Raw genomic sequence first — 11,783 nt, 5'->3', positions numbered from 1 at the left:
TACTAAAAATACAAAAAATTAGCTGGGCATGGTGGTGCGTGCCTGTAATCCCAGCTACTCAGGAGGCTGAGGCAGGAGAATTGCCTGAACCCAGGAGGCGGAGGTTGCGGTGAGCCGAGATCGCGCCATTGCACTCCAGCCTGGGTAACATGAGTGAAACTCCGTCTCAAAAAGAAAGAAAGAAAAGTTTGGAAGTTCATCAAAATGTTAAACATAATTACCATGTATTTATAGTAACTGCTGGAATTCCACTCACAGTGTATACCCAAGATGAATGAAAATATGTCCACACAAAAACTTGTATGTGTTTATATCAACATTATTCATAATAGCCAAAAAGCGGAAATATCCCCAAATGTCCATCAACTAATGAATGGATAAATGAAATGCGATGTTTTTCCATACACTGAGATGTTATTTGACAATAATATAATAAAAATATTTTATATTTATTTAGTTAGTACATATTTAATATTTATTACATACTAATAATAAAAGCAATGAAGTATATGTTACAGTACAGATGAACCTCAAAAACACTGTCAATTGAAAGAAATCATTCAAAACCCCACATACTGTATGATTCTGTTTATATGAAATGGCTATATTGGGCAAGCCTATACATGGATAGTAGATTTGTGGTTTCCTAAGGCTAGGATATGGACATAGGTTGGGGAGAAATTGGCTAGTGATTGCTAATGGTCATGGGGATTTCCTTTGAGGAGAGAAGAAAATGTTCTAAAATTAGATTATGCCAAATAGTTGCATGACATTGAATTGTACACTTGAAATGGCTGAAATTTGTGATATGTGAATTATATCTCAATAAATTTGTTAAAAATAGATTATGGCAGAACACCTAAAATCATTTTTCACAGTTAATTTAATACTTTGTAAATTATAAATCTGCACAATTTGATTCTCTCAGTTTTTGTCACTTCCCTAATGGCAGCCATGGTAGAGGAGGAGAGAGAAGAGGTTCTAGAAGGAAGCTGCTATTTGCATATGTGAATCACTCGGATCATCTAACCCTTAAAAATGGGGCTTTTAAAAGAACTGTGTACTTCTCTTCCTAAATTATCCACTAAACATGAGTGAAAGGGATAGAAATATGAAGCTATTTACTGATAGTACAAAGATTCACTCCTTTTATCAGTTATAAATTAAGGACTGCAGAAAGCCCGAGCTGCGAATTATGAAAATTCTCAATATACTCTCTCTCATAAGTTTGTGACATTTGATTTCATCTTTCTGGCATAGTACTTTGCATATAAAACTCAGTAGATGCTTATTCATTTGAATTCATTTGTTAAGCATCTACTGAGTTTTATAGTACAGTTGAATAGTATTCAAACTTTCAGGAACTGAATACTAAAGGTTGTATCATTTTGATTTCATATAATGGACTCCTAGTTGAAAGTAAGTGCAGACAAGGCAATGAGGAAGAGATAAAGTAGCTGCTTTTACTTGAGAATAACATTAAAAAGTCACATAAAAGATTGACTTTGAGTGCTATATTCATTTTAATTATTTTTGTTCTCAAACCCTCTTCTCATTTTGACACAGATATGGAAAAATCACACTTCACAAGAGATCCATCCCAACTTAAAGGTGTCCTTGTTCGAGCATCACTGAAAAAAAGCACAATGGGATTTGGTTTTACCATTATTGGCGGAGATAGACCTGATGAGTTCCTACAAGTGAAAAATGTGCTGAAAGATGGTCCCGCAGCTCAGGATGGGAAAATTGCACCAGGTAACAAATTTTTTTATAATTATTTGAAAAGTAGTGATACTGTAACAAAAATTATAGTGGAAAGATATTATATACATAAAGAGAGAGAAAGAATTAAATTATAAAACTAAAGAGAGAGATTTCAGGATTAAAATAGCTTACCCTCTAATTTTAAAAATGTTGTGTGTGTACAAAGTAGGTATATATATTTATGAGGTACATGAGCTATTATACTTTGATACAGGCATGTAATAAGTAATAAGCACAACATAGATCTTGTAGGGCAGATCTAGTATTCATGAAATCCCTTAGCTTTTGTTGTCTGGAAGGTCTTAATTTCTCCTTCATCCTTAAAGGATATTTTAGCCAGATATACTATTCTAGGGTAAAAGGTTTTTCCTTCAGCACTTTAAATATGTCGCGCCACTCTGTCCTGGCCTGTAAGGTTTCCACTGAAAAGTCTGCTGTTAGACATATTGGCGCTCCTTTGTATGTTATTTATTTGTTTTCTCTTGCTGCTTTTAGGATCCTTTCTTTATCTTTCACCTTTGGGAGTTTGATTTTTAAATGCCTTGAAGTAGTCTTCTTTGGGTTAAATCTGCTTGGTTCTCTGTAACCTTCATGTGCTTGAATATTGGTATCTGTCTCTGGGTTTGGGAAGTTCTCTGATATTATCCCTTTAAATAAACTTTTTACCTCATCCTTTTCTGTACCTCCTCTTTTGGGCCAATAACTCTTAGAATTGCCGTTTTGAGGCTATTTTCTAGATACTGTAGGTGTGCTTTATTGTTTTTAATGCTTTTTTTTAATCTCCTCTGACTGTATTTTCAAATAGGCTGTCTTCAAGCTCACTAATTTTTTCTTCTGCTTGATTGATACTGCTGTTAAGAGACTGATGCATTGTTTAGTATGTCAGTTGTGTTTTTCAACTCTTGATTTCTGTTTGATTCTTTTTAATTATTTCAGTCTCTGTTAAATTTATGTGACAGGAATCTGAATTTCTTCTCTTGATTTTTTCTTTTTCTTTTTTTTTTTTTTTTGCCCTCAAAACAACTATTTTGAATTTTCTTTCTGAAAGGTCACATATCTATGTTTCTCCAGGATTGGTCCCTGGTACCTTATGTAGTTCATTTCGTGAGGTCATGTTTTCCTGGATGGTCTCTGTCCTTGTAGATGTTTGTTGGTGTCTGGGCATTGAAGAGTTAGGCATTTATTGTAGTCTTTGGAGGTTGGGCTTGTTTGTGCCCATCCTTGTTGGAAAGGACTTCCAGGCATTTGAAGGGACTTGGGTCCCAAACCCAATAACACTGTGATTCTTGCAGACTCATATAGGTACCACCTTGGTATTCTTGGATACGATCCAGAAGAATTATCTCGATTAACAGGCAGACTTTTGTTCTTTTCCCTTATATTATATTCTTCTAAACAAACAAAGTCAGTGGTCTCTCTCTCTGTCTCTCTCTCTCTCTGTCTCTCTGTGCTGAGCCTCCTGGAACTGGGGTTTGGGGGACATAAACATCCCTGTGGCTACCACCACTGGGACTGCACTGGGTGAGACATGAAACCAGCACAGCACTGGATCTTGCCCACAGCCTGCTGAAACCACTACCTGGCTGCCACCTAAATTCCCTCAAGGCCCCGGGGCCCTATGATGAGCAGGTGACAAAGCCAGCCAGGTTTGTTCCTCTCTTCAGGATGATGATTTCCCCCAAACCCGGGGTGGGTTCAGAGATACTGTCTGGGATCCAGGGATTGAAGTCAGAAATCTTACAGATTTACCTGGTATTCTATTCAACTGTGGCTAAGCTGGCATTCAGACCACAATACAGAATTCTCCCCGTTCTTCACTTTCCACAGGCTGTGAACCTCACCCTGAGGCTACCACCACTGGCCCGTGTGGGGGTGTGGGAGTGTTGCCAGGCCACTGCTAATGTTCACCTAAAGCGCAAGTGCTCTTTAGGCAGCTTGTGATGAGTGCTGCCAGGCCTGAGACTCACTCTTCAGGGCAGTGGGCTCTCCTCTGATCCAGGCCATGTCCAGAAATGCTGACCAAGAGCTGAAGGCCTAGATCCAGGGACTCTGAGAGCCTGCTTCTTGCTTTGCTCTACCTACTGTGGCTGACCTGGTACCTAAGGTGCAAGACAGAGTCACCTTTACCTTTCCCCCTCCTTTTCTCAAGTAGCAGTCTTTCACCGTAGTCACCACAGCAGGGAATGTGCTGGGTCACACCTGAAGCCAGCATATCTCAGAGCCCAGTACCCATGGTATATTTATTACCCAGCTATTGCTGTTGTTTATTCAGGGCTTAGGGGTTCTTGAGTAGGCAGGTGATGAAACCTGCCAGGTCTCTGCTGTGACAGGGCAGCACTGAGTTCAATGAAAATTCCTTCAGCCACTGTACTGTCCCTCTCCCAAGAACAGATTTCTCTATACCAGGTGGCTACTGCTGGGAGGTTAAGGAGAGGTGGCATAAGCACTCCCTTTGCCGCCCTGGCTGGTGTCTCATAGGTTGCAGCCCGGTGGCTCTGATCCCAGCTCAGTACTAGGACTTGCCTAGGAATTGCAGTCCTTGTGGCCCAGACTGCCCCTCATGTTCACTCAGGGCCCCAGAGCACTCCAGCCCACAGTGGTGAGGCTTGCTGGAACTGAGTCTCTAACACTGGGATGGACAATTCCCCTCTGGCTAGGGCTGGCCTAAATGCTCCCATTGTTGGCATGTGTCAGCTGAGTACAGCCTGGTTCTGCTTACCACTGTGACAGGGCAGCACTGAGTTCAATGCAAGTCCTCATAGTCACTGTGCTCACCCTCTCCCAAGTGTACAGATTCTCACCTCACTGCAGGGAGGATGGGGGAGGGATAGCACTGGCAATTCCAAACTGTCTTTGCTAACCTCTTCAGTGTCTCTTTCAGTGATATGAAGTGCAAACCAGGCACTCTGTTTGCTCACTTGTTCTTTGTCTCTTGTAATGGTACTTTTTGTGTGTAGTTAATTGTTAAAATTTGGTGTTTCTGTGGAGACAGGGAGATGAGTAGTGTGGACTTCTATCTGCCAGCTTCCTCTGCCTCTGCAACCATCTATCCCCTAAACTAAATGCATATTATCTTTGATGGTTGGCCATTTTACAAAAAAGTAAAAACTATTGGAGAAAACATTAAATTTATTAATATTTTGAAATATTTTATATAATTTTGAGATAATCCTTTTGCTGTATAAAGCTAAAGATTTATTAATCATCTCAGAAAACTATTTGATTTTGTTGAATTATAAAGGATACTATGCAGCTATTATTTACCTATAATCTTATTTTGAAAAATGGTCCATTGTGGTGTTTATTATGGTATCAAATTGTTAAATCTTATAGTTTTTCCCAAGTTTGTTTGCTTCCTTAATCTTACTGGTTATTAAATTGAACTTCTGTGTTAAGAATTATAGACATAAACATTACCATTTTTACAAAGTTGTGTAAACTTGTCTTTTCTATAGTTTCCTAAAGCCTTTACTTGGTGATTGCTGGATATTTTAATATGGCTGGCAGTGTCTGTGGCTCATGAGCTTGGAAGAGGTTCAAGACTAGTTTCTGATTGTGGGGGAAGTTTAATTATTGTTTTCCAGAAAGATTTTAGCATTATACTGAGGTTGCTTCTTGCAGTGTTTGCTAGACTTTTCTAATCCTGTTATTTCACATGCCATGTAAATATGGACCAACATTCGGTTGTTTGAATTGTCATAGTATTTTTTTTATCTCTCGTATTATGCTTACCAGCTGAGGTAACAAAAACTGAAAACAAGAAAACATAAAATAATCAAAAGTTATACCTGTAAAGGAAAGTATTTTTATTCTACTTTATTACTTTATAAAGTTAACAAACTTTAGAGATTAAAATTAATAGTAAGGTTCTTTTGTTTTCAGTTTTGACCTTTTCAACATTTTGTCCATGAAACACGTCTTAGCTATTGTGTATGCTGTCAGGATTTCAAAATATGGCTTAATATTTGTCTAAAATGCTTATCTAATTTGCATGGCAATACAGTATTTCCATGAAAATTCTGGGAGCTTTAACACCAGTTTGAGTTTTTTTATTTTTATTTATTTATTTATTTTTATTTATTTATTTTTTATGAGACGGAGTTTCTTTCTTGTTACCCAGGCTGGAGTGCAACGGCGCGATCTCGGCTCACCACAACCTCCACCTCCTGGGTTCAGGCAATTCTCCTGCCTCAGCCTCCTGAGTAGCTGGGATTACAGGCATGCGCCACCATGCCCAGCTAATTTTTTGTATTTTTAGTAGAGACGGGGTTTCACCATGTTGACCAGGATGGTCTCGATCTCTTGACCTCGTGATCCACCCGCCCCGGCCTCCCAAAGTGCTGGGATTACAGGCTTGAGCCACCGCGCCTGGCCCTGAGTTTTTTTAAAAGCCATCAGAACAAATTAAAGCACCCTTATTTGGCAATAACCTTTTAAATAATCATATTCAAATAAAAGCAAATAGATGAGACAACAGGGGCCAAATTTTAAGTCAGGGCTGTATTAAAAACTACCCAATTGATGACCATCAAGTGGTAATGATTCTGCAACCAAAACAGTCATACTAATGTAAAATCAGAAAAGCAAAACCAGTTTTTATAGGGATTTATTAAGCTGACTTCTCAATGTCTTCAATAATGCATTATTTGCCTCTGTTGAATTTTTTATTTGTTTTGCCTTTTGAAATCTGATTTATAAATCAAATTCAAAATCTCTGCAAAAAGAAGGATATTACAAGAAAATATATTCATAAATTAATATCATTCTGATCTTCAGCTCAGTATTTCTCAAACTAGAATGAAGTTTTAAAGTACATTGTAATCAGTGGCTTTTGTGGGTTGTTTTTGTTTTTGTTTTGAGACAGAGTCTCACTCTTGTTGCCCAGTTTTGAGTGCAATGGCACAATCTCAGCTCCCTGCAACCTCCACTTATCGGGTTTAAGCGATTCACCTGCCTCAGCCACCCAAGTAGCTGTGATTACAGGCACACACCACCACGCCTGGCTAATTTTTTTTTTTTTTTTTTGAGACAGAGTTTTGCTCTTGTTGCCCAGGCTGGAGTGCAGTGGCTCAATCTTGGCTAACTGCAACCCCCTGCCTCATGGGTTTAGGCGATTCTCCTGCCTCAGCCTCCTGAGTAGCTGGGATTACAGGTGCGCACCACCACACTCAGCTAATTTTTTATATTTTTAGTAGAGATGGGGTTTCATCATGTTGGCCAGGCTAATCTCGAACTCCTGGCCTCAGGTGATCCACCAGCCTCAGCCTCCCAAAGTACAGGGATTACAGGTGTGAGCCACCACACCCAGCCTAGTTTTTTAATATTTTAGGTAGAGATGAGATTTCGCCATGTTAGCCAGGCTGGTCTCGAACTCCAGACCTCAGGTGATCCACCCTCCTCAGCCTCCCAAAGTGCTGGGATTATAGGCATGGGCCACTACATCCAGCCAATAGCTTCTTAAACTCAATAGATAAGGTGGTATTTAAAGATAGACTGTTTGACCCCATCAAAAAGTGGACAAAGTTTATGAACAGACACTTCTCAAAAGAGACGTTTATGCGGCCAACAAGCATGAAAAAAAGCTCAATATGACTGATCATTAGAGAAATGCAGATAGAAACCACAGTGAGATATCACCTCATAGTAGTCAGAATGGCAATTATGAAAAAGTCAAGAAGCAATAAATACTGGCATGGCTGTGAGAAACAGGAACACTTTTACACTGTTGGTGGGAGTATAAATTAGTTCAACAAATGTGGAAGACAGTGTGGCAATTCCTCAAGGATCTAGAACTAGAGGTACCATTTGACCCAGCAATCCCATTACTGGGTATATACCCAAAGGAATAGAAATCATTCTACTATAAAATAATTCTACCATAAATCATTCTACTATGCATGTACACATATGTTTATTGCAGCACTATTAACAATAGCAAAGACAGGAACCAACCAAATGCCCATCAGTGATAGACTGTATAAGGAAAATGTGGTACATATATGCCATGGAATACAATGCAGCCATAAAAAGAAATGAGATCATGTCCTTTGCAGGGACATGGAAGAAGCTGGAAGCCATCATCCTCAGCAGATTAGCACAGGAGCAAAACTAAACACTGCATGTTCTCACTCATAAGTGGGAGTTGAACAATGAGAACACATGGACACAGGGAGGGGAATAACAAACACCAGGGCCAGTCAGGGGTTGGGTGGTCAATGGGAGGGAAAGCATTAGGACAAATAGCTAATGCATGTGGGGCTTAAAACCTAGATGACAGGTTGATAGGTGCAGCAAACCACTGTGGCACACGTATACCTGTGTAACAAACTTACACATTCTGTACTTATATCCTGGAACTTAAGGTAAAATTTAAAAAAAAAAAAAAGGTATCAGGTGTGAAGGAGGATTTCTGGCTATAGGGACTTGACAGGATTCTTGCTGAATGCAGGCTAAGGTGATCAGATAATCACCTGGAAGATGGTGGGGAATGAGGACACAGATAACATATCAAGAGTGGGTGATTTTGGCTAAACCAGCTTAGCAGGATTCTTGCTAAAACTGGGCTCTGAAGGACATGCCAAGGTTGAGGCCTAGTGAAAACACAGCTCAGAGGAGCCCATCTAGAGTTTGGTTAAGGACAGCATCCTTGTCAGTGTATGTATATATGCACAGATACACATATAAATACACATATATAAATAAAATTAGTTTATTCAAAAAATAGAATAAAGATAGACTGTACAAGTAGTGGCGTTACTTGCTCCTCTTCTGTGTACTAAATACCTACTACAATGTGTCTAGCTTTGCATGGTCACTCAGATATGACTCAGAGGGTATACTAACAATGATAATATAATTTATCAGGGTTTTTTTAATGATTCACTTGAGTTTGAAGTCAAAATTATTTGCTACTAAAATAAGTAGGATTTTAGATACTTATACATACGTTTTAGAGAGGAATTACAAAAGGGATAATGTCTGTATTAGAAGTCTGTCTTTTCAACAGTTAACTGTAAGATGTTTCAAATTTAGTTGCTAAATAGTAGTTATTTTTGCTCCTCTGGCAAAAAAAAAATAACTTATTTGTTGATTTTAATATTTTTTACATGATTATGTTTTACCAGGTGATGTTATTGTAGACATCAATGGCAACTGTGTCCTCGGTCACACTCATGCAGATGTTGTCCAGATGTTTCAATTGGTACCTGTCAATCAGTATGTAAACCTCACTTTATGTCGTGGTTATCCACTTCCTGATGACAGTGAAGATCCTGTTGTGGATATCGTTGCTGCTACCCCTGTCATCAATGGACAGTCACTAACAAAGGGAGAGACTTGCATGAATCCTCAGGATTTTAAGCCGGGAGCAATGGTTCTGGAGCAGAATGGAAAATCGGGACACACTTTGACTGGTGATGGTCTCAATGGACCATCAGAAACAAGTGAACAGAGAGCATCCATGGCGTCGTCAGGCAGCTCCCAGCCTGAACTAGTGACTATCCCTTTGATTAAGGGCCCTAAAGGGTTTGGGTTTGCAATTGCTGACAGCCCTACTGGACAGAAGGTAAAAATGATATTGGATAGCCAGTGGTGTCAAGGCCTTCAGAAAGGAGATATAATTAAGGAAATTTACCATCAAAATGTGCAGAATTTAACACATCTCCAAGTGGTAGAGGTGCTAAAGCAGTTTCCAGTAGGTGCCGATGTACCATTGCTTATCTTAAGAGGAGGTAAGTAATAGCACAACATAGAAAAAGTTTCAGTGTTCAAGCATTTACATCTATTGATTGTCCTTCCTTACAGTTTTTTTCCCTGCAGTCTTAAATAGTAATCAGTGCACATTTTCCTTAAGGTTCTATCTGATTGTTTCCATAAGTAATATCTTTTTCAGCAGTTTTTTAAAAAGTTATTAGTGGTTTCATTCATGTCCATCATGGATGTATTTCCCTCTGTATTCTTTTGAAAATCTGATTCATGGCTTTAATGATCAGAGAGAGTCACAGACAGCATTGTGCTACTTCAAATGAAATATATCCTCTTAATTTCATTTCTCTGTTGATGACAGTAATAGAAATTGACTCTTTCAACCAATGGTGCTTCATCTGGACCTCTGTAATGCACCAAAGACGTTCTGAAAGAGCTAGCATCTCTGTGGATAAGTAAAATGTTGAATGGTGTGTTAATCTGTTCTGCAGAGGCAATCATGATGGCTTGTGCTCATAAAACTTTTATCTTAAGCTCTAGTATCTGCCTGTAAATGTTAATTAAACCACACAGTGCTTATGTGAGAGAAATATAATTTTTATTTTCCAAGGTCATCAGCTGACATGAACTGCTCTCAGACATTTACAAATGCAGTTCCAAGGACTAATCACAAAGTTTAACTTTAATAGGCTTTCTTAAATTCATACTTATGAGTGACTAGTATTTTAAAGAATAAAACTTACTCTTTTATCTCTCTGGATTTTAGTTTTCACTTTTGAGGCAAATGAGCCCTTCTACTTCTTTGGGGAGTTTTTCTTATTCTAATTTTTTTGATTCATATGAGTTTCTTGTCTAAGTGATGATAGAATGTGCTCCAAGTAAGGTAGATATTTCTTTGTGAGTGCTTGAGAGTAAGCCCTGAAGGGCTTCAGCATATATAACAAAGAAAGACACAGAAGTTTGATGTCACACAGGTTTGATGTTAGTTTCCTGCCTTGCCACTTAACTGATTCTTTGGTATAAGGAAGAATCTTAGTTTACCTTCTCTCTAAAATGATCATAATGTTTGTGTCTTCAGATTCCTATAAAAATAAAATGAGACAATCTATGTTAATGCCTGGTACATAGGAGATGTTAGGCACAGATAGAATTTACTAGCCTACTAAAAGTCGAAGCTAGTTTTATCATCAACAATAGCAGTATTTGTGATCTGGGAATGCATCCTCTGGTTTTAAAATTTGCCTCATTTTATTTTTTAAGGTCCTCCTTCACCAACCAAAACTGCCAAAATGGTGAGTATACACTCGTTCTCAAATCTTTTTTCCAGCACACTGAGGGAGAGGCCACATTCCTCTCTGTAGGAGCTCACTGTGGTGGTGATTATCGACCAGGAGAAGTTAGGCTTGCTGCCCTTGGCTTGTATTTATTAGAAACTCAGGAAGTGTTTGGAAAAGCTCCTAGTGAGGAGATGTGCTCTACAGGTTAAGCATTGCAACTGGAGGACTACTGAAGGCCTATTCTACCAGTATTCCTATTCTCTAAATTATAAAATATGAACACATTAAAGAACCAGCCTAGTGGTCTTTTTACTTTTGTGTTTCAGAGAAACAAGGTAAGAAGGACCTAAATGTTAAGACAGATGATAAACTGTTACATCTTCTTGCTCATGCCTGAAGAGAAGACATGGTAGTTCACATAATTTTGTGGGGACTATAAATATGCATGCACCTTTAGGTAATCTTCTTACTTTTAAGACTAAACGAGCCTTTCTAGAGTAATTGGTGTTTTCTGTGCTAAATTTGCTTGTTATCAAAGTGAAAGGACCTGAAACAGTGTCTTCTCTGGCATTCTTCTAAATAACCACGTAGCCTATTTAAGGACCTGTACAGAGAATAAGAACTTTAAAAAGGGGTACATCAAATACTGATATTATGCACATTTATGACTATGAGGTGCACACTTGTAGCTATTTAAATATCCATGATGTTGTGGATATAAAGATAATTGTGTTTAAAATTCTAATTTAGTTCTAGTTTGTAATTTGTGGTCTTTTATCTCAAAATCAAAAAATGGCCTTCCATAACCATAAACTATAGAGGTTATGTAACATGACTTAGTTCTTTCTAGCCCACCAAGTAATCCTCTGCAAATTTGCTGTTTTATGGATCAAAAAGAAAGAGTCTCTCAGCTTCTGCCCTTTTTTTCCTTTTTTTTTTTTTTTTTTTAGTAGAGAGGGGTTTTACCATCTTGGCCAGGCTGGTTCAGTTGTGTGGCCAGGTGTGGTGATTCACGCCTGAATTCCCAGTGTTGAACTC

At 38.5% G+C, this 11,783-nt stretch overlaps 1 protein-coding gene across 2 annotated transcripts in view; it reads left to right on the top strand.

The window, feature by feature from the left end:
- MAGI3 (membrane associated guanylate kinase, WW and PDZ domain containing 3) overlaps window positions 1–11,783 on the top strand; it is a 289,692-nt gene that overhangs the window by 237,162 nt on the left and 40,747 nt on the right. For both annotated transcript variants that reach the window (XM_017524272.2, XM_017524274.2), the window contains exons 9-11: window positions 1,567–1,755; window positions 8,889–9,494; window positions 10,729–10,760. In XM_017524272.2, the coding sequence (XP_017379761.1) occupies window positions 1,567–1,755; window positions 8,889–9,494; window positions 10,729–10,760 (827 nt within the window). The remainder of the gene's footprint in view (window positions 1–1,566; window positions 1,756–8,888; window positions 9,495–10,728; window positions 10,761–11,783) is intronic.

This window comes from Cebus imitator, unplaced genomic scaffold, assembly GCF_001604975.1.
Source record: "Cebus imitator isolate Cc_AM_T3 unplaced genomic scaffold, Cebus_imitator-1.0 Scaffold32, whole genome shotgun sequence".
In the NCBI taxonomy this organism is placed as follows: Eukaryota; Metazoa; Chordata; class Mammalia; order Primates; family Cebidae; genus Cebus; species Cebus imitator.
Note: the sequence above shows the minus strand (reverse complement) of the source record. Positions and strands in the feature narration are given on the sequence as shown.